Below are 25338 nucleotides of genomic sequence, written 5' to 3'. Positions count from 1 at the left end.
CCGTTGGAAGCGGCCTGTTTCAGCCTCGTTTGATGAGGTTAACAAAGTCACCAGTATATATCTTGTAATTAACTAATGCTTTTTTGTCCTCCTTTTAATCGTTTTCTCGAACAAAGCGCCCGCCCACTTGCGAAATCTTCAAATGCCTTTTGGGTAGTGTAAGCCAGGTCAAAACAAAAAAAATTGTTTGATATAAAGAAGTAAGTAGTTATTCATTTATTGTAATTAAGCTTTGCTTCGCTCCTAATCGAGTTAAAGTATTCATTTTAAATTTGACAAAAAACCCACCCGTACTTGTATAAAGTGAACACGGCTTTCTAATTTACTATGATCTAATTGGTATTTTCGTAACGTGAATACGTTATAGTGCCTTGCAGGCAATCAAGAGATGAACGTTTAAACGCTATTAAGGGATATTAATAGGCGGCTGTGGTGTGATGGCTTGTAAATTAACAATTCCAGCATGTTAATATACTGTGCGCGGAAGTACTATTCTCTGCCGCAGTGAGACGTGGGAGAACGATTAGCAAGACTTACACGAGGTATTTAAGAACAGACGGAGTGACGTTTGTTTACCTCCCTCGTTCTTCCACACGTATATTTGATCTAATTAGGTGGTCATTAGCACTTGCACACACTATATTAAATTTCATAAACTACCAATATTATAACTAGAGATTATACTCGTATATAAGAGTATTTTTCTGTAACGAGAACATGCGTTTATATTGAACGATCTATTCAACAGAGTACCGTACATTACGTTTCATTGTTTATACCTCAGTGTCGTCTTTTAATAGGATATCATTAGAATGGCGTCATTGTTTGCGTTGCGTGGGGAAATGTCGAGCCTTCTCCGCGACTATACCGCGCATAATAACGTGCTAATAAATACATATACGCTAGTCGTGACTCGCGGTCTCGCTTGTAAATAATTTTCTATTTTCATCTATTTAAATATCATCTACACATATGATACTACTTATTAAAAATTCTCTTGCAAACTTAGTGATATATCTATATGGTTGTGCGTAAATAATGATAGTACGAACAAACAGAATGGCTGATATTTTTTTATAAGTATTACGAAATTTCCAATGTGCAAACACAAAAATTTGACACTCCATGTAGGATATATGACGGAATCTGACCCGGCGAAACGATATTAGCTTATATTAAGTTAGTGGCCGAGTGATTTTATTGCCGTGATATTCACTTGACCGAATGTTGTACCACCGTTTAAGTACGCATATAGAGCGAGCATAAATTTTTAAATGAAAAGCAACTCTCATGTTGAAATTGAATTACGTTGTGACTGTATTTTACGTCTAGATCATCCACCATAGGTATATAGCTACATACACAATCATCATCAGAAAAGTATCGTTACTTATTCCATGGCAACAACCATATATCAAGGTGGACAGACGACTTTGTTAAGGTCATTAAAATAAGGTGTTTTCCTATGTTTTTCTCCGACAGAGACTAGAAGAGAGGTCTCGTTATATACTTAGACGAAAAGATATCAGATAAACTAAAAATCACTATGTGACCACCAACCAGAAGCAATCGATAATTTTGATTAATTATTACTACTATACTATTACTATTTAGAACAAAATCAATAGTTTAAGTAAAATTTGCTTTATCACAAATAATATGTGCTAAAAAAATATTTACTTTCATCTAGATAGCTGTCTGAATACGAAAGTCTTTGACCAATGTGTTTTGCGTTACGATGGACATCTTAAAAAGGTTTCAAGTCAAACAAAGATCTATCAAGAAGGCTTTGCTATATAATTTCGCTGCATATCATAAATAAGAAGACCTGCAAAATAATCAGGGTCACCGACGGAGCTTCAATAATTACTCGTCTGAAGAGACACTGGGTGGATAAAATCACTCGTGTAATTGATGGCAGTTGGAGTTGAAAGTTTCTCGAGTGGCGACCACGAGCAGACAGACGTAGAGTCGGTAGGGTGTGTAGTGATGAACTAGGTAGACCGACAGCATAAAGCCTGTACTTATTTTCAGCCAATAGACGCCTAATGCTGGGCATAGGCCTCATCCAAAGATCGCCACGACGACCGGTCTAGCGTTGCCGGGATCGGCCTTAACTACTTAATTCGCGTAGTCTTTATTAGCCTATTTTCATTTTTACTCTTCAACTTTTCTTATACATATTGTGCATTCTTACCTTTGCCAATAATATTGTTTGAAGCACCTCAGGGGCCCATAACACAATAATTCATACTAAGGTCACAGAGGGTTACTAATTATTTTGTCTATCCGCTGTTACGTCAATGCAATTTATTTGTAATTCTTATTATATGAAAGTGAATATTATTTTTTATTATCATTAAACATTATTCCACTTTGAATAAATTGTAATGATCGCTTGAGTACTTAATAAAAAAATACCGGAACAGCTGAATTTGATTGTAGCTAGTACCAAATTGACCTGTTTTATAATGATATCCCTCAGCTTAAAATAAAAGTACAATGATTTTTAAACGCGTCTTGATGTGAAACAGCCTATAACAAACATAGTCGAATTTTTTTGGGATTAAATTACCGTGACTTCAAAAGTCTCCAGGCGACGGCAGTAAATTACTTGCAGAACGAGATTTTCGATTTATGTTTATATAAATATATAATTGTGGTAGATAAAATTTTTAAATTATACGGACGTATTGTTTGTAATAGGATGATATTATAGATACAAAAGACAATCTACAAAAGGTCAGAATTAATTACGCATACGGAAGTTACTTAAAACAGACTGTTGAGTTTCTCTAAATATAAGAATTACCCGATCGTAGGCTGAAAATATACGAAATAGCTCGAATAATTATTCGTTTAAAGTGGCAGTAAGTAGGGCCCTTTTGCTTCGGCTTGTGCAACCAACTACAGTTGGGGAAGAAAGGTTCTAGAGGAGCGAGCGTAAGCCGTTAGATGCGGCGTGGGTTTGCTTCCCACTTGGTGGACTGACAACATAGCCAAGATTGCGGAAAGTAGACGTATGCGGGAGGTAAAGGTTCGATCATTGTGGTGATTTTTGATAGACGTCTACGCCTTGCATTGGGCGTCTATCAGCTGATAACTTACATTTTTAAATCAATATTTATGTAGATATAAAATAACGCAAATTTATGTGGTATATTATAAATATACAGTGATAGGAGAGTTCGCCTCGAGGAAGCATTTAGTTTCACTTTGATTGAGATGATTAAACTGTGTAGGCTAAATTATATCAAGCGTAACTCATAAACAATAGGTAAATAACAAGAAAGTACGCAGGTGACATATATATATTTTATTTGAGTCATATTTCCATGATTTGGTGTCAAATTGCTGACTCGAACGATAGACGGCCGTCGCATGTTACTCCGACGTTAATTCTTCCGTCGGATTCGCCGACGGCATCTAAAGCAATTTCAGTGATATTACTCATATAATCTATATTTGCGACTTAACTAAACTAACCCTTTTTAAATCTATAATCTTGTAATATTTATGTGGGTTTATCTCTTGTATTTTTTTAACAAAAACATAGAAATAGATTTCATATTGCAACAATAATTTTAACTTGCGATATTAGCGTATCGTTCAAGACTAAGGAATAAATTTAGCGTAAAAGAAATTACTTGAGCAGTAGTAGCCCAACGGAGTACGTTGGTAGGCACAGGTTCGATTCCTGGGATGCTATCTTACATAATTCACACTTGATAAATTAATTATATGGGATTGCCGCTTGTCATAAATAAGTTTCAAGAGGATTGGTAGCAGCGTTCACTGCGTACTATATACCACATTGTGAATGCCAACCCGCCTGTTAAGCGTATTAATTATGGTATATAGATATCTTTTGGAAAAGCCTATGCCTTGCAGGTGGCGTCTGTGGGTTAAAATGAGGACGACGACGATATATGACTATGTAATAACCTTTTCTAATCATGACTTAATTAGCATTAATTCTGTAATATAAAATCATATACAGGTCCAGTCATTATGACCAGATTATTGCCAAAGGATGCAAATTTTAGAAAGTTAAAATTGAAATATGTTTTTCAGTTACAAACGTAAACTTTAAACTTTATTATACTTACGCGATTAGAATGTAAATGGAGTTTTTTTTAACACAAACACTTATAACATTGCAACTCATTGTATATCTATCTATCTATGGGCTTTAGGCACGAATTTCGTATAATAAAATCTGAATGAATCTAATATAAATCATTATTTCTTGACTGCACTTACCTTTAATTAGACGGTTCATCTCTTTAACTAAGATGTAAACGAACTATTTTGAACATTAACAATTAATAATAATTGCTATTAAAAATTATGTTAATGTCAGTTACAAGTCAAAACTTTAACGTTTATTTTACTCATGCGTTTCATAGAATATGTAAAAACTTAATTGTATGCACTGATATTTCAAAAATTGACTCATAAATTAAGTTCTTTCAGAAGTGTAGATGATTTAACACCAAAACTCGTAACGGTGTCTATGAACAAGTGACTTCGATAATTTTTAATTGGATTTTTTTGAATAAAAGATACTTCATACACGCCTCTTTTATTTCTTTTGATTTTCTGTACAAGCCCGCAGTCAAACAGAAGCTGAAATTAATTGGTCCAACAGTTTGTTCATAGCTTCTTGGAAAAATATGATTAAAGTGGATCTGAACCATTTCAAATCAATACTAATAATTTGAATTTATTTCGCAAATTATTGTTTAATGCAAATTACTTGTTACTGTACAGTAATTTTTAATAACATATTGGTGATAAATTAGTATTGAAAAACAGTGAAATCACATAAAATATTTTTTTTCTCTGTTTAAACACGCTGTCACTTAAACAAAAGAAAAGTATAATGATTTATTCCACTTCTATTTGACGGTATCATGTTAATACTGTAAAATTCAGTTGTTTAAATGATAAAACGGGAATTGAACCTCATAATTTTGAGGTCGAGTACGAAGCAATATATTTTTTCTTAGAAATTAATTAAAATAAAATATTTCCAATTTTCCTTCTAGATATATACCCGTCCATATGTGGAAGCAGAGAGAATCACTTGGCATCGGGTGAAGCGTGAGATAGTCTGTCACCCCTTCCCCGTGGAAGAAAGTAACCTGATTGCAATATGTATAAATGTATAGGAGCAGAAGGAGAGTCCCGCCAATTCCGTCCAATCATCGGTTGCAGTGCAATTTATGGCGATGGACAATGTGTGTTAGATGCGATAGCAATACGCGAAGCTCCCAATGGCACAGGTCCCGCCCGCGACCGCCCGCACTCCGCCCGCGCTGTTAACTTCGTGCTACTTCTAGAGCGGCTCATTCGTACGCCAGTCGCCTTTCGACGCGGCGGTAAGCGGCGAGTAGTCGCTCCCTCGGCCCGAAAATGGGTCCCTCACTTAGATTACTTCTCTTTTTGAACTTACTGACTTTCGCGATCGGAGAAATAACCTGCCCGGCGAGATGCCAGTGCATCCGGAACGCGGTCCGCTGCCTCCACCAGGACCTCCAGGCCGTTCCGAAAACACCGACGGACGCTCACACTCTGTAAGTACGAAAAACTTTTGCCGAACTTTTTTCGGGTTTGCAGATTTAATGCACGGCGCGAGCGAAGCTTGCGAAAGATTTTGTCGCGTTTTTTCGGTTTTGGTGTGCCCGTATTTGCTATGCGAAAACCGGTTCTTGCAACTTGCATATTTAAATAGCCTGGTAATAAATACGCGGCGCCTGGACTGGTCCTCGAACGATGGTCCAAATGATTCAGCCGGTGTATCCTTTTCTTTCTGTATTAAATTAAAGTTTAGTGCTTGTAAAGTTCATAATTTCTTTAAAGATTTTCTGAAAGAGATTTCCACATCAAACCTTTTAAATCTAAAAAAATTGTGTTAAAAAATTTGAAACGTTTGAAACTTTTTATAAGCCTAATGCATAAAATTAAAGATGTGTGAACTATGATGCTTACGTATTTAAATGAAAATTCTTTTAGTTTTAAAATAGCTCGCGCCGTGCGCTGAAGCTCGCGAAAGTTATAGAAATATTATTTCTCTAACTTTCGCGATCATTTTCTTCGTGATCCGTATTTCTCAACGTTCGGCAAAGTATTTTTATTAATCGCTGCCTTTACGACTTTTTTATTATAGAAATAAGCTTTTATGCTATTACTTTTATTTGGCCAAAACTTGTTTATTATAGAATATTATACACAATAATTGATGAAATAATATTTATGTAGAAAGCAAAGGTAGCTGGTATTAAAGAAATAAAATAAATTAAAAATATAGTGTAAATCCGACGGCATTCGAAAAATTATTTATGGTTAAAATTTAAACAGTGTTATAAAATCGCGAAAGCGCTTTTTATAATTTTTTAATCTGATAACTTATAAAGAAGTACAATTGTTTTTCCAAAAAAAAAAAATTTTTTTTAAATATTATACCTCGTAATATTTAAAACTCGGAAATATGTAGCATATGTTTTAAAATACTCCCGAGAAAAGCAAAATATGGAATGAGAGAACGTCTTTATATATATATATATATATATATATATATATTCAACAATTAATTTAGTCTATTTAATAGTAATACTTATTTATTTCATTATTAATAGTCTTATTCGCATAGAATAGCTTATAGATCATTTGTGTACATTATGGTAAGAATGCCAGACGATTGCAATTTGCCAGAAACTAGAATCAGATTGAATTCTCCTGTAATTGCATCCTTGATCTTAAAGATACGAGGGTTCAAAAGTGCTTTGACTTGAGAACAGTCTATAAACAACGCCAAACGAGTTATTTTTGTGGTTACTTTTATAACAATCTTAATGCAATAATAGAGCATTAGGATATTTTATTTAAAGCAAGATAATTAGAGACATTAATACGGTACTAACCATTTTCCAAAGTTAAGATGCACGAGATAAAAATACAGCACAATGCAATGCATTTTAATCTTGGGTCGATATGCCTACTCTGAGCCGATACACGAATGTATACTATAGTCGCAATTGTGTTATTCTACGGATTGCCCTTACACACACGCGTTGAGTTTATTTTTAGCGACGTCTTTCGGCGTCGAACATGTTGTTTCAAAATTTACCGGTTATTTGATTGTTGTACAATCAGGACTATGATTTTTACTGACCCCTTGTAATTTTGTCAACAATTTGTAGAAACGAATCATGATAACGGCACGGATGATTTTTTTAATTTTATGATAAAAGTAATTTAATGAAAAATCAAGCTTATTTAAACAAGTTTCATTTTACATGTTAGTTTTACGGTTTATTCTGATTATAATATATATAACTGATCTTTTTATCTTATATGAAGGGTAGCTTTTAATCAAATGAGTACATATTTAAAGAAAAGGCATTAAATCCATTGTAAAAAGAAATAAAATATATAAATTAATATTTTATAATAGGATTCAAAAAAATTATTTTTTAATAGTTAAAAGTAATTTATTAATAGTAGGTAGGTAATTTTATTTTACCGTAATTAGAAATTTTACGAAGAATTATTCTACCAGTGACCAATGCTTAATATTTTAGATGAAAGTCATTAAAGTTGTCTAGCATATTCCGACAGAAATGAATCCGTTATTTTATCTCCTGTAAATCAGTTTTATAAAAGACTAAGTGTGATTGGATCACATTTATGTTTACAAAATCTTTTTGTAAATATAATTGTTTACAGAATTTGAAGACAGCAAGAACAGAAATGCAGAATATATTTATTTGCGACTAAAATATTATTTAAAAAAATTTTTTGGTCGCATGTGATAAGGTCGATCTCTTGACGCATTTCGACATCTTCCGGTCGACATAAATATTTATCAAACATGGGACATAATATTTTACATTTTATTAAAACGTTGATGCATTTTAAATGTTATTCAGACTTAAAGAGATTTATAAAGAGTTTATAAATAAACAAATTGGGAATAGTCATAGCAGAGTAAGAACGGGGAAGGCTTATGTTCAGCAGTAAACCTTATATTGCAGAAATAATAATGATGATGCTAATAATTATACAACGAGAGAGTACATTTGTGTGTTGCTTAGATCATCTTGCATCTAGCAATACATGAGTCAGAAGAAGAAAAGACGCAATATGTTTAATTTATATATGGAAAGAGCAAAGGAAAACGATATATCTTTTTATAATATCATCTCAGTAAGAAGTATACTTCCGCCCGGCCCATAGACCTCCTTATAGATTTACAATAGGACCAGTTGGATCCAGTCAGTATATAGAAGTTAAAAACATGCAGGTTTATAAAAAAAGACAAGAATTATATTCTTAACATAATAATGATTACACAATAGAGAATTTTCATATTGAAAATTGATAAGCTTGTATTCATCATAAGTTGTATAATACGTCTCCGCCAAGTTTCCTAGCAGTTACGTAGATTTCCCTGCAAAGATGAGACCCGTCTTTGTCTCGTTGGAGTGTTTGCCCGTCGATCCGTTCGTTTGTATGCTTTCAAGCTTGTTACGCGACGGTATCTGTATCATGACTACTAATTTTCAGCTGCGATATTTATTAAAAACTTTCCTAATTAGGCGCTAAAACCGTGGAAAACACCGAAATATTTTAACTATCATACGGTTTCGAAATAACTGCGAAAAATTATTAATTTTACCGGAATTCTAGTAAAAAGTTTGCGGATAACATATAAAGTCAAATATTTTTCAATACATCTTATATTATAATAAATATATATTATAATTTTATTCTATAATAACGGCCTTTAGAATATCAATAAGCATTTGTCTAGGTTTTTTTTTTTATAAAAGTTTGTCTATTATGTTCAACTTGTAAGAAGATGTATGCGATCTGTAATTTTAGAAAAAAATCTCTATTATTCGCTATGGATAATATATTACACGTTTCAAGATTCCATAATGGTTCATTAACTTTTGTGTTAATAATTTTAAAGTAACGAATTTTAATCAAATAATATAACAAAAGTACAATAATGCTATTTTTATGTTAGATTTTTAAAATAGTTAATGATTAAGAATATTAATTTGAATATTCGTTGGCAAATCGTCTTTCACAACGACGCCGTCGGTGTTCCGTAGTAATACGCATACATAATAGATTTCCATAATCTCACCTAATACTTAAAACCTCTTTAAGAGACTATTGCATTTCCTATTCGTTCATCTTTTGTAAAGAACGATCTTAATGTATTTATGAAAGATGAAAGCAAGGCACTGCCGACTAAAGTTAAAGTATTAAATCATGTACCGACGAAAACGATAAATCCGCCTCATTTCGTACCGGCTGCCTCTTCAAAAATAACGAGCTTCAAAATTTGCAACTACGGTAATCATTTAGCATTACATTCTTAAACATAAGTGTAATATATTTCACAGATATTAGTGTTATAACTATTTATTAATGTCTAAAATTCATTTTATTTTGGCACGCCAACAGAACAACGTATTTTAAATTTTCATACGCTTAATATGACATTGCATAAATTTGAATGTTTGCCTATTGTAGGCCTTTCAGCTTTGGTCATAATTAAGTTATTCAGAGCGTTAAACTATACGCTATAATATTATAAATTATTATTTAAAAAATATAAAAACAGATTTTTGAACAATAAAACTAACAACAATTTATTGATAGTAAATTAGTTCTTCAAAAGGTAATCCGAGACTAAAGAGTTTGCAGCAGTTTCACATTGTATTAAAATTTCCGTCGTTGGACTTCCACAGCTGACCACTTTGAAAGGAGACATTTTACTCTAGGCTGATGTCTGTCTCCACTACAGAACCTTAAGATCCCAGCAGCGATCTGGCATATGGCATTCCACATCTGCCATATTATAATCTAACAACTGTCCTATCAACTTGCATCCGCTGAGCTATGGGGTATTTTCGACTATCTACGGACCTCCCTTTTCCTGATTCAATCTCGTAGAGAAATCCTGCGCATAGCTGACGCGTTAATAAACTAAACTAGCTACTAATACAACAGTAATAAAAATAGTATAAAGGTTATATTATTATTCTAAAAAAAAATTATAAACGAAAAGAAAATAGAATATAAACTATGAAAACGCTGAGTTCACGGGTTCTGCAAATCTCTTTAAGACGATTGATTGCTAGTTCCTGTGGCAATATCGCGTCCTCTCAGACTGGGCTGCATAATACTAAATTAACTTGAAAAGTAGACTCACACTGGAAAAGTAAGGCTTCGCCAAATGTTTTGTTATTGGACAATAACAACGAGAATAAATAAAGATTTCTGATAAAAGTTATAAGTTTGACTCTCTTATTTGATAAATTTCTATTAAAGCTATTAATATTATTTATTGTTACATTTGTAAAGAACTAATTTTTGAAAAAAAAAATAATAATGTTTTATGGGAAAACTAAATAGCATTTAATCTTGTGTGAATTTCTATTATCTCGATATCCTAGTTATTTTTTTTAACTATATTTAATGGTTCCGAACCTCTTTTAATTCCTTACAGTTGTGCCAACATTTATGTTTCCATGAGTGTGATGGTTTTTGGTCACGGCTTCAATTTTAATATGCCGGAATACCGCCCTTACGTTGTTGGCGCCAACCTTAATTCTCGTTTTTAGTTAATAAGCTCGTGGATTCTCTAGTAAACTTTTTCGGTTCTGGCGGTTCGGTGCATCACATAGATTTTATGGAAGTAGTTGCTAGGACGAAAACACCATAGTTTGGCTTGAGTATTTAGTCGTTACGTGTTTAACATTCTGATTCAAGTGTGCCCGAAAATAAATCTCGACTTGATCGTGCTAACGGCACAGATATTTATTTTTACGTTTGTATAAGCGGTTCAGAGAATTGATTCGTTCGCCATAACAATTCCACCGAGACCTCTCGTTGAACTGTTCAAAATGACTAATTACGTGTGAAAAACTTTCATTTACACCATTGTTTATAAATATTATTAAGTGTTATTGAACTTTAGAACTTGCTTTTCAAATATAGTCATATTTAATTGCTTTTATTTGATGTGGTGAATGAAGTGCGGTGTTTTCTTTAATGTATTTGCGGCGTTTCTTTCAAATACCGATAGTACATACCATTTCCAAGGTATGTTATTATTGAATGGCGGCGGGGAATTATTGCGTTATATTGCCATTTAGAAAGATAAATTGAAAGGCTCTAAAATACTTATCGAAAAATTCCACTTACATACTTGGCAGGTATTGTTCACATACTTTTTACGACGTATACGTGAGAAGAGTCCGAAAAATAGATAGAGTGGAGCATTTATCTCTATACCGTCTATGAGTGGATTATGAATCGGTTTAATTAAATTGAAAGATTTTTCAACCACTGGTATTATTGATATTTCTTTATGACTCTAAAATATGACTAATTTACGGAGAAGAGGCTTTTGAAGTGTGGTGTTGAAAGAAAATATTACGCACTCTATGAACAGCAAAACGCACCAACAGGTTGATCCCTGAACAGACTATGTACTACCCACAATATGTTACCAACCAATATGTTCAACAAACTACTAGTTGTACGAAAAGTAAACGGCTGGTGTTATCAAGTCAATAACGGAACTCCGTATTATCATTGCTCCGAGAAAAGTAGAGAATATGCTATGGTAAGACCTCATCATAGATTACATCAATATGTTTCGAGACTGAAACGATATGAACTAATGAAGAAACGTTTGAGAATAGTTTTGTTTAAAATAGAATAGGTAATGATTCAAAATTAATGAAAATTTTACTTACAATTTAAGTTATGACTCGTAACGGAACAAATGTCGGCATATGACAGGAACGTTTGTACCTAACAGATTTGGAACGGAGCTCTTTAAGTATTTAGTGATTCACTTTACTTAAGTTTCCTCACAATTAACTTTTTACTTAATTCAGAGCGAATCATATTAATGAAAAAAAATTTATAAAACCACACATATGCTATCACGATGTTCTTTTCGATAATATTTAACGAGAAAGAAAACGTTAATCATTTTATATTTAGATAACTTAACCGCCGTACGAATATATAACAAAAACAATTATATAAATAGCAACAAACAATCTAGATAAATAATAAGGTAGTAATAATTAAGTAACATATACACAAAAAATAAATAACTTAGAAATTAGCGGTAGGGAAAAATTTAAAAATTTAAAGTAATAATTGTAAAAGATATTTGCCATTTGACGGATTATAGGTGGCTTAAATAATAAAAAAAAACTGACTTATACTATCATTTATCGGAACAAAAAGGAAGAGAAATTGGCACTCAACGTGGTGTCCGCCTATGCAATATAAGACCTCGGCAGCCTACCACTAGTCCTCGTGTGGAAACCGTCGTTGTTGTTGACTGTCCCGCATTCGGGAGGGCCTGAATCGAGACCGAACGCCGATTGGGCTTTAAAATAAGCCAGGAAACAATCTCCTCTATAATGAATGACGGACACAGTAGGCCAGCATTTCTAGTTTTGCAAAACGATTGTCAAACAAGTAACAAAAATGTATAAATGAAATTGATATTGGGCAATAGAAACAACAAAATGCAGAAATAAATTATATTAAATAATAATAAAATAGAATATAAATACCCCAAAAATCTGCGATAAATAAGAAAAAAAAATTATACTGTGATAATGTTAATAGTATGTAAAAATAAAAAAAAAACAATGTAATTTTTTTTCAAAAATAAGAAATAGGGGAAAAGGATAAGGCGGTGAACGAATGGCAATCAGAATAGAAGAGAAAGACCGATCGATTTGTGGTATAAAAGAATAGACTATGTGAAGGATGAAGCCAAGAATGAAAATAAAAAAGGCTGAAATATTAGTAATGCTATAAAACAACCCTGTCCCAAACCAGATAGGGGAAGCAGAGGTCCCCAATAACTGGCCATTAAAAATCCCTCGTGTAAATATCACTTGGGCGACAGGGTTAGCCAAGTAAAAAATAACACTTCTAAGCAATTTAAATATATCATGTACAATATCGGCAATTGTAGTCGCTTTAAAAATTTAAAAAGTTTGTCAAGTGTGCTGGTCCGTGGGTCACTGCCACTTCAACTTACCGATTCGCTGGGATAAGTCTGTTACTTTCATTCGTCTACGATCTCCTGATTCTCGTGGAAAAATCTCGATTACCCATAATCACATAGTCTATGGGTCGTTCAGTGACTAAGAAAGTGACTACGTTATTGCTTACAAGACCCGAAGTGAGAGGGCACGTTTCAGTGTTGTAAGTCATAACAATAGGGAACGTTTTATTTTATTTTAGTATCTTTTAATGGACTCTTTTACATTCTTTTCATGACGTAAACATATCACTATAAAAGTAAATTATAAAGCTTTAATAGGAGCTACATACTGTGAAGTCTTATATATATATATATATATGTATAAATGGTATGTAACAATAACCTACTTGACATCATTCTGTAAGACGTGAAGAAGTACGCTTATCTATTGTGGGAAATCGAACAAGAGATGAGGATATCCGCAAAAGAACTAAGATTACTTACAATGAAAGTTTAAAAATTGGTTGTACAAACAATGGCCTTTTGGGCGTAAAGGTTCTCTAGTGGCCTCGACGAGATAATAGACGTGGTAACAAATTGAGTGAAAGTAAGAGATACAACACTATCTCCCTTTTTGGTAATATCATACACAAGTAATAGTTTGAAATCGTTGACATATATTTGGCTGACAACACAATTCTGCAACCTATGCAAGATATTGTTATTCAATCTCATTTCACGCTGCACGATTTTGGTGAAACATGTTTTACATTTCAATACACCGAATGTAAGATAGTGATGTATCTTATTTCATGTTAATACTGTATCTCCATATAAGGTACGAACCAAAATAATAAAAAAAGTGTTTAAATAGATGCAATGAAAATTAATATAGTTTTCAAATATTTGTAAATATTTCCATTTTTGTAAAACTGTGTCAGAAATTATAACACAAATCCCGAGCATATTCATGTATGACTATTATAACAATTTCTCGTTTTTTAATGACTACCATAGTATAAAAGTTTCCCACATAAAAGTAAAAACTAATGATCTGAATAATTTAACCATTATGTAATAAGTTTGATTTTTAACTAGTGGACGTTCAACAGCTGAAATGATATGTCATGAATCTGTTACTAAAAATTTATATTTGATCGAGTAGTGGTAGCCCAGTGTTATAGGCTGTAACTTTCTATCGTGAGTCGCCGGTTCGATTCTCAAGAAACACTCTTATATAATTCACACTTTGTGAATTAGTTATATAGGATTACCACTACGTACACACAAGTTCGTCTTCTGCGTACCATAATATCACACAGCGATCGTCAATCCGCTTGCCAGGTTTGGCTATAATGATGTATTCCCCCGTAGTTCTCTTATTCTCTTATTCTCTTGGTGGAGTCTTATGACTTGAAAAAAGAAAAAAAATAAGTGGATACATGCATTTTAACAATAACAATAACATCTTTGACTTTGTTATATTTGCATTGTTTTTTCATTAATAATAATAATTAAAAATACTATTAATTAATGGTTAAAATAATTGTTCGATCTAGTAGGCTACGTTAAGGACTGTATCCATTTTTACCGAAATAAATAATAATAATTATTATCTGTACGTGCACACTCGTTCTTATCCTTAAAGAGTTCCAGTCTTTCGTATTATGATGTGAAGTACGCACTCGGTCGCCGCTGTTCTAATTCGAGTGCATTGCAGACGCCAGCGAACCATTACATGAATGCATGCAAAGATTTATGGACTCTGCGAGGAGTTCAGTCCGTGGTGTATTGTTACATGAGTTACGTAGGCTCGGTTTATTCTGCACACGAACTTATATAATACAATGTTTTCTTCTGATACAAAAATTCTCTTGAAATACGTTAATATGAAATAATAATAGACGACAAAGTTCTGTAGCCAGTAACAAGGCAAGCAAGGCTTTATCACATATTGTGGTGTTTATATTCACACTGTTCTGGAGAATGTAAATTGTGTGGTCACTTAATTCAACATGTCGCGGTATAAAACCGCAATGTATATTGTGGCTAGAAATATAAACATAATTAAACTGGTTTATTTACTTACATAAGTACATTCCTAGGAAAGCGTTCGCTTGTGATATTGTTTTAAAAGTATTTCAAATTTCATGATAATAAAATCACGTCGGGGATTGCTACTTGTTGCTCCGGGAAACTTAATTTACGCTTCGCTCTCTTTCGCAATTTTTAATTCATATCGAGATTGCTTCCATTGTGCTAATTTTAAAATGCTTATGTTTATGGTATATTTTGATATATCTCCTCTGTAAGTTGTTGAATGGTTTGTGTTAAACTTGACTTTTATTTTTTGTTTATCAAAACACCTAGTAAATGTCACTAGCTTTTACATATATATAGCTATTATATATAGCTTTTAGTACCTTTCGAAATAAAGACTCGTTCGGTATGGCGTTATATTTTTAAGGTTATGACTAAACAAGTGTAAAGTTTATTTAAATGTACCATTACTAACTTTAAAATTAGCTTAACACAATCCGATGATATTTTGATTATTAAAATTAAAAAAATATCAATTAAAAAAATAACATGGATGGCAATGGCATTTTTTCTTAGATATTGTTTAAATATATTTTTTTTGTTTACCAATAGACTATAAAAATTAAAATTCTGTCAATTAGGCACCTAATCTTTTTACTATGAAATGTAAAATAGTATTTACAAATAGCTCATATATGACATTTTAGAATTTTACAAATTTCTTATAGTCATGGCGCAATTCTCTAGAATAAATAAATGAATAAAATTTAAGAGCGTATATTTTTATGATTGAATTTCCTATTAGGAAACAAATTGTTATTATTAAAATTAATAAATTGTTTTTAATTATCGTATTTAGTTTCTATTTCGTACCCTGTAAAACATATAATTTGCTTCGCAATTTTTTTTTTCCGCAAGTTCTTTCCGTATCGTATAATGAAAATGTAAACGATTCGTGAATGAACACATTTACCGATACATCATTCTTATTTATATAGATAATAATATTATTTCATTATATATATATATATATATATATATATATATATATATACATACATTTTATAATTTGTAATAAAATATGTATGTATAAAGTTATCCATTTAAGAAAATTAGATACCGTTCTTTGTGATATTATATTATCATATAAAAAGCTATGGAGCTTGGGTACCATTATTCAAAAAACATAAAATTTTAATGTTATATTTTATTGTGTGAGTATAAACTCATCTCAATGTGAATGTAAAATTTCTGAAAAAGTACTTATATTTATAACAAGAGAAGTAAGGAAGTTCAGAATTAATCATTGAACTCCAGACAGAGCTATTCTCAATTTTGAATCAGGAATGCGGATATTCTTAGACGAATGAAAGTACATAGCCCAGTAGGTGGGTGAGTTGATGTGGCTGGTAAAATAGCGATCAAATGGCTGCTGGGCTCTTATTCTGGAGTGAATACACACTGGAAAACGTAGCGTAAGAGGTCCATCCACAAGTTGGATAGACGACCATGTTAAGATCGTCAAAAGACATTGGATGCAGTCCACCTCCAACTGGTCCTGTTGAAAATCTATAAGAAGAAGCCTTTGGTCAGCAGCTGAGGCCTTACTGACATGAGGATATATATTACAAGCTCCTGAAACCAGTCTTGCATCGTGGTTCACAATACTAGTTTTAAAATATTTTTAAAGTAGAGGCTTTGTTCATACACGTCTTAGTTAATGATCAAAAGTAATTGTTTCTAGTAGTTTTTTTCAGTGTAGTTTGTTCTCAGTGATTGATGGTCGAAAAAAAATAACACAATAAATATTTTGAATACCTAAGGAATGGAAAGCGGCATTGGAGCCGGTGCCTCATTATCCTGGACAAGCGCCGAATTTCCTATTCTCATTAAGCTCAAATTAAATGATCGTAGAAGAACGTCGCTAGTAAAAATATTCACGTTTTAGTTGTTGTTTTAGGTCTAAGAAGCACGATTTATAACAAATATAAAAATTAAATATAAATGTTTAGATAAAAATATAACCTGTAATAAAATACTATCTGTTGTAGATTTCCATGAAAGACTAAGAGTATTTATAATTGTGTGGGGCACATTGCATATGCAGCCGCGTTAGTTGGGCCGAAAAGTTCACAAGTGGTGATCACGAGCGTGTAGGCGTAGCGTAAATACTACGCCCACTAGGTCAACTGATGACGTAGTTAAATTCGCGGGCAGCGCAATGCCAGTGGTGATCTTTGTGGAAGGCCTATGCTTTGCAATGAACGGTCTATCTGTTGAAAAGAAGAAGAAGGAGTATACAATTTTATTAAATATTACTTCATTTACTTTACTTTATCCTATAAGTTATTAAACAATACATAAATTACAGAATTAATATTGACAGAAATAAACAGATACGATTCTTTTAAGTTCACGGACCCTTCTGCTCCATGAACTCAGTTCAGACCTGATAGGCGAAATTGAAACTAGAAATGACTTCCTCGAGTACTGTAAAATAATCATAATACAAGCAATTAATAAAAATAAAACTAGGTAAAAACAAAACAAAATAAAAACAAGACTGATGTAAAATAAATAATTAATTGTATAAGAAAACAACTGTGATAAATGTACCAAGTAAATAAGAACTGTAAAAAAATAAGAGGACGAAAGAAAGAGGAATAGAGTATAAGGGCATAAAAGAACAGAAATGTAACATGATAGACAGAAAAGAACGGATGATAAGATGAACAAGAGAAGATCATGAAAATAAAAAAAATTTATGTGAAAAAATAATTGTAAAAAAGGTCCCTGTCCCAAAAATCAGATAGGGGTACGAGAGGCCCCCAATAGCGGGGGTCATAAAAAAAAAAAAAAAAAAAAACTCAGTTCAGATGAAGCTGCAAAAGCCCTAGGTTTAGCAGCAACATCTACAGACAAAATGCAATGCAGATACGATTCTGATTTTTTCTTACAAAAGTCTTGTTGTAATCATTAGCACTTCATTCGTTGGACTTGCACTGCTATATATGGGCCTCCCTATAAATTTCCCGGTTAGAAGTGGACCTGCATTCTGTAATGGTCTCCACTCCAGATCCTCAAAGCACCTGTTAATTTCTATTCTTTTTGCTATTTTGTCTGTCCTCTGCCATGCGTGTCATCCTTTCAGTACTGGTTTTTAGTAAAATTATATATGATTTGTATGTTCTATTTAACTTTATCGTATTTAAACTGTCAAAAACAATACGGTTTACATTTCATTGGTAAACAAACAACCGATTAATCCTCTTAAGTAGACTTAGTGTGACGTATACTGCTGTGTTAGTTTCATTCATTGGTTAATGGATTTTGAGGGGTTGAACGTCAAAGGTTATCTACTCTCATAACAGTCGGATTAAACTGTTCACAGTGAAACATTCCAATAATCCTACTGTATTGGTAGCATAGGTAACGATCCGCACTGAATCAAGATATCCATTTTCATGTAATATTTTCATTCACGTTTGGTTACTATTCATGGTAACTTTTGTAAATTATTATTTACGTATTACGGAAATAAAAAAGTAATTAGAAATAATTACATTCTTGTAATCGTTAATTTATCGTTAATCAAAGGGAGTTTATTCATTAATACCGAATGTATCCCTGGGATCTGGGATAGCCTTTATAGAATATTCATTGCTTTTTTGTGCACACAATTTGCAATTAGCTATTTTATTATTCGCTACAAGATATAAATATTTAATATTTACTTTACTATATTTATTTATCAACAAACTCTGTTTTTATGTGGCATTTATTATTCACTACCTTAAAACATTTAATGTAATTTATTAGTACTTGGTAACACTACTGTATTCTCATATAACTTCATCGCTGTAAATAAGCAAAGACTACCATCTGACTAAAATTTCTAGTGAAAGTTGGTAGCGTACGTAATTTTATAATAAGAACGAAGTATGATACTACACGTGGTAAAATTACACTGAAAATATACCTTAATAAACTAATAGAATAACTTGATGAAAATTCCAAAATTATTAATAAACATATCACAGTGTGAAGGATTTTAAAGTGGTAATACATCCTTGAAATGAATTTCTCTAAACAAAAAATTAACAATAATTATGAGTGATCTAAAAAAATCACATATGCTTGTTGACGGTTCTTCACAGACCATATAGCACAAATTTTTAAGTCGAAGAATATTATCATAAAAAAGCTTTTGATATGATATTTGATTCAAGACACTTGGAATCCGCAAATCACAAAAAAGCAAATTTTTTTTTCTCTTTTGTTATCTGTGGTACGAATATCTTCGCGGTGACGTCAACGTGCATGGTCAATTTGTGCCTGTATGCAGAACATTAAAACTCATCGAACATGTGTTTGTTATTACTGAGTACTACTACAAATGTTTTCAATTAATTCTATTCATTTTATGATTAAAATTAGTCTCTTTGAAGATCGTATGCAGGCTGATTAGTGAAAAGTTATATCTGTACTGCCTTTTGTAGTTGTAAGAGCACTCTCATCCCTTTTGCAGGTGGGATCGTGTAAAATCCTTCTATGCTGACATCTACTCGGCAAAAGGAATATTACTTCCAAATTTCAAGTCTCTAAGCTTTACGGTTCCAGATATATCATTATGAGTCAGTATACAGTTCAAAGTTTACTATACATTTATAGATAGGTAGTTAGAATAAGACCGTTCTACACTATCGTCTCGCTACCGATACGTTTTTGGTGTTAATGTAAAACGTGCCTTAATTAGCATGAAAATTGTAATTAAAAACTTTTTCCATTTTTGATGGAGCACATTTTTGATACTTCATACATAGACTATTCTTTTATTATTTAAAACGCAATATTTAAATTTGTAAAATTTTAATTAATATTTTTTTAAATTTCAATTGTTTCTATTTCTTAAGGCGTGCCAAGTGCTTATTCAAAGTTTCATGTTACGCTTGCGACGTCAAAGTCGGTTACATAAAATATTGTTGTGAAATTTGATAATTCAGTCGATGTCAGCTTCAAAAGCAATAATGCAGGTGAAAATATTTTATATGAATTCAATAGAATGCGAAGTATTAAAATATAGTGAGAAATATGCGTTCTATACAAATGAGTCGCCAAATATGTTGCTGGGCACAAAAGCACAAAGCGGCTTCTCCATTTCTGATTATTAAAATATAGAGTGGACTGTAATAAAGCGCATTTCTGAAAATAATAAATAGTGATGTGTTTTGTCGATTGATTTTTTCATTAAACGAAAAAAAAATATCTATTCTATTCATAACATTATCATCAAGGGGTGGGGTCCTCCAGGTCTCCGGGATCATTCTTCCATACGATTTTGACGATCTCTGAAGGATTTCAAAAAATGCCTGCAAGTTTAAGCTCTTGATTCTTTTAAATTGATTCAGCAAGTTTTTTCACAGGGTTACAGCCGAATCTGCTCTTGATATGTCTCCTCAAAAACTAATAAGACAATTTAGGACTACGTGCAAGCCACCCAATGTCCTTATCGAAATTTTCTTTGGAAAAATTTTCTTACGACCTCCATGCTGGCATTAGACGAATGACAAGTTTATAGATACAAATAGTATTTTTTTTTTCGTTTTTCAATAAAACTGAATTAGTTAAAAATATTTCTTATTTGAAAACAGGAATGAAGAAGTCTTTAAATGAAAGCAGCCAATGTAACTCAACGAATGGACTAGTTGAAGCGGCAGTGGATGGGTGAGTAGAGACGGCAGCTGGAGCTTGAGGTTCTGGTGCGGAGGCCACAGGCCGATAAGATCAACGCAGGACTTTCGCCAACAAGGTGAAAAGACGGAACTTGTACAAATTACCTATTGCAAATTTGTCTTTGTCAAGCAGTGAACGTTTTCCGTCTGAAATAATGAAGGCGATGATATAAGTTAATACATAACATAAAATAACACAAAAGAGCTTCCTAAAGTCTGCGTGTGAGCAGGTATGAAAATTAACTTTCAAATGTTAGACACCTTTTCTGGTAATATTTATATATAGAATAGTATTTATGCCTGAAAATAACTTATTTACTGTCATACACATAGGGATATTCTTCTACAGAACCGAGCTAACTGTCAGGCTCGATAACGCTGTTCAAAGTTAGGTAGCAATGAATTGAAATTGACAGGGCGCCGAGGATAATAGCATTGACAAATGTAGAGCCTGTTTTGCGCATAGGAAGATGTAACGTTACGTTAAATTCATGTGGAAACAAAAAAATCTTTCAGCTTTAATATGCTGTAACTTACACCGATACAACTGTTTATTACATTCTGTCTACGAAAACAATTACGGAGTAAATATAACGACGGTTCAATAAAAAATGAAGTAATGAAAATAAGCGAGAATCGTCGGTGCTCCGCCGTAGCATCGCTTCCTCAACGCCGCCAGCTTTGCCGTTCATTAGAACTTTTTTAAAAGCTTAAATCTAAAAGCGTTTATTTTTTTTTCTTAAAGGCGAACTTACTCCATTACCGAGAGTAATAATAGAGCGTATATTAGGAGCCTGTTCTATATAGATAAAGGTTTTGAATTACATAAATCCGTAATTGAATTAACGAATAGCGAGCAACATATGCTGAAAAAAAAAGTATGGTAAATGCACTGTTTTGATTTTTTTATTTCATTTTATTTATTTACAGGATCTTTTGCGGAGGCCTTGTATATGTAGAAAATCTCAATTTGAGAGAAAATGGAATCATATTGAAATCCCCTATAAATGCATCTTTCTACTTAAATCAACGAGCGCTCCAAACGCGCCCTTGTTTGATAAAAATCTACAACAAACTCAAGGCTTATTTTGTGGTTATTTTAACCACCTCCTTAATACAGTAGTAGAGAAATAACTTCCCATGGTTATTTTTCACTTAAAAATCTTTCAATTCTAATAGGATTTTTGACAACTCAATGTTTTATGAACTTCTTGAATCTATTTTATCATAAATTTAAAAATATTATATGGGTGCATATATACGCTATCGAAATCGTAGAAAAAGTTTACCTATGATCTCAAATTCGCAGCAAAACTAAGTGGTCTCGTGTTTCTATAGAATTATCATGTAATGGGCATAGCGAGGGTGCTAGAGGAGATAGTTAATCCCTCTAAAACGGTTCCAGGCACAATGTTAGGAAAAACCGAAGTAGTATTTTAGTATTACATTTATTTTGTATAAATTGATATACTAAAAAGAAATAAAATAAAAATATAACAATAAAAAATATGCTATTTTTTATTTACCAAACCTGCTACTTTATATTTCGTACTCTGAAAAATTATTGACTTGGCCCAGTACTTACGGTACAAAAGCTGCAAGACGGTAGTAATAATGTATGTGTACATTTTCACTGTAATGCTATACTGAGTCACGTGATATTTTTTTACTCAAACGTTTTTTTATACTTTTTGTTTTGTTTTATGTTTTGTATATATTTATACTTATAAATTTTTGTTTATGATTGTAATTGACGTCAAATGTTTGACTGCTAGCGGTTCGTACTTACACTGTAGTTAGTAGATTTTTTCTTCATGAGGATCTTTTATATATCTTACGACTCGTAAACTAAATTAGCCGATTTGATTGAGCCAGTCTTTGGTTTTCACTCAGCGAAATGTTTAAGGATTGTTACTAATTTATGAAATTTAAATTTGTAACGCTAAATTTGGTCAATTATCTAATCTGTTCGCATTTATAATAATCGAGGAAATGAGGGGAAGTATTTATTTATAGTGATAGGTGACAGTTTTGAAAGCAAACTTTACATACGGGGATCTTTCTGATCGAACTGCTGAGAGCGTTGTCATACACCTATAAATTTTACATAAATTACAACTCTATTACCAAGAGGTAATGATGTCAATTCAAAAAACAGCTGGCTGCTTATCTTAGACATGCCTCGTCATCTTTACAGTTCCAGTAATTTAGATGTTTTTATATTTGCCGGGATAAATATTTTGCACCAGTAGAATGAAACCGATAAAGGTTTTATCTTTTTTATGTAGAGATATTTTAACGTGCATCAAACGCACTGTTTGCTTTCTACTTTATTGAACTACTGATATATATTTCAGTCAATTAAAAAAGAATTAAAAAAACGGAAAGCTAAAAGTGTATAAACCCAAAAAATACTAAAAACAATATTTTATATAAAGCATTTGTTTTTATATAAGTACTAAATATACATATCACATATTACATGTACATATTATCTAATGTAAAATTTACTTTTTTCTAACTTTTTAAAGCATTTTATTTTTCCTTTAAAATAGGTACAGCTTCAATGTAAGATTTACGTATTTTTAAAGTACGACAACTTGATGGCATAAACAAACAGTAGTAACACCACGGTTTCGAATTTCATACGTGATGTATCTAGTGATTTTAGAAAGATACGCATTCTGACACGAGATACACAGAGACACAGTGAGTACTGTAAAATTGTTTACTATATAGTAAACAGAATGATTATGTGAGAGTATAATCGATTCAAGAGATTCAGCAGAGTAACTGAGTAATTTTAATCCGTCATTGCAACGTCCTACACCGAAACGAATATTAACTGCCCTCACACATCCCTATCTTACTCCAGACTAGCTGTCGGTTATGCACTTGCAAGCATGCAGTGTGTCCAGAGGAAGCCGAGAGTCTCTACACAACACGCGTAAACATTAAGATATTGCAGACATAATACAGCTGTAAACAATATTTGTCAATCATCAATCTACAATGTGAACAGATGACCGGAAAACAATGAATGCAGCCCGCTTTCAATCACTCACGTCCAGTACTGGATATCCGGGGTAAATAAGAAATATGCCTAAAATTATAATCTCTTAATAATTCAATTATATTTGGTGTGAATAATTTTTTTTAATGAAATGCAGGTCATGATAAGTGTTTTTAAAGGTTTACACCTACTACAAATTTAGAAAAACTAACGCTCCATTATACCGTATATATCCGTGTGCCTGTGTAAATATATATACAAACTCTCTACGACAACTGTTAGATTGTTATAAATACTGAATTAAATATACGAAGTATAAATGTAATTCTTAAAAATTCACAAAAAAAATTACTTTTAGAAATCATACGCGTTAAGTCCGCCTTAGAATCATTGTTTGCCGGCCTAGACACGTTACGTATTTTAACAAATTATTCCTAATTAAAAAGTTCATACATCATGCATACTATGGAATGCAAAAGTGAGGTCGACGAACAATGACGAACACTGTATTATTAATGCGGACGGCCTGTTGTATTGATGATTTATTTTTTAGAGGCTGTCGAAAGAGACTTAATTAGAGAAGTAGCTTTTGAGACTGAGATCTCAGCTTCCCTCGATATCTATCTCGATATCACGTTTTATAACAAGGCAAATCGTGTAAATTAAAAAGATAGATGTCACTTGTTAAATATATATTTTAGAACGAATTGGCGAGGTCAGTGGACAACGATATGGACTGCATTATCAATACGGATGACCTATTCGTAGATTTTTTAAGGCAGTCAAAAATTAATGTCAGTTATCTATGTAGATAAATAGAGACTCCTACCTTTCCAAAATTTCCTGGCATTCGTAACAAGCACTAATAAGGTGCTGCATAGTGTTACAGCTGCACTAATTACAAACATGAGTAGCACTGATTTGTGGAAAGATTAAAATAACCAATAATCCAAAATAAGGTACAAGAAATTGGATAAATGGAAAACTAATGTCCATATGATATGACGACGATTAAATATTCAGATACTATCTAATAAAAGAAGTTCTAATTTGGATCTCACTAAAGTTCAGTTAGGCTTTATGTAAAGAGTTCAGCTTCCAATGGAACATCACTAAAATACACTTTACTCTCGTTAATCAACTTACCCGGCGAATGCAAAGTAGAAAAAAAGTTATCTATTTTGAAAGAAGCAAGAAGTAATTTTAATTCAAAACATTTCAGCCAAAGGCCGGGTTTTGCACGACTTGCTGTATTTACATTCATGTGTTTTTCTTTCACTTCTCGAACGAGATAAGAGTTAACTTTGTTGACACTGATTCTCAGATGGGACAGACTTATCTTAAAGATTGTGTGGGTGACTGTACTAAACACTCGCTACGTAAGGTTTTATGACGAGTGCCGATGCGTTAGATTTTAAATTTAAACTTTGTGGTTTAATATCGCGTGGTGAAGAATAAAAAATACGCACAACATAATTGACCTGAAGTATTATGAAGTTGTCAAT

General features: G+C 32.4%; 1 protein-coding gene across 1 annotated transcript in view; it reads left to right on the top strand.

Annotated features, from left to right (window-relative positions):
- Positions 1-5375: 5375 nt before the first annotated feature.
- Pxn (Peroxidasin) overlaps positions 5376-25338 on the top strand; it is a 105152-nt gene continuing 85189 nt past the window's right edge. The window contains exon 1 of the mRNA XM_068764960.1: positions 5376-5579. Within this exon, the coding sequence (XP_068621061.1) occupies positions 5419-5579 (161 nt within the window). The 5' untranslated portion in view covers positions 5376-5418. The remainder of the gene's footprint in view (positions 5580-25338) is intronic.

This window comes from Battus philenor, unplaced genomic scaffold, assembly GCF_028537555.1.
Source record: "Battus philenor isolate CCGP_79_NKW_IND1 unplaced genomic scaffold, ilBatPhil1.0.hap1 SCAF_1, whole genome shotgun sequence".
Taxonomy (NCBI): Eukaryota; Metazoa; Arthropoda; class Insecta; order Lepidoptera; family Papilionidae; genus Battus; species Battus philenor.
This window is presented reverse-complemented; position numbering and strand designations above follow the sequence as displayed.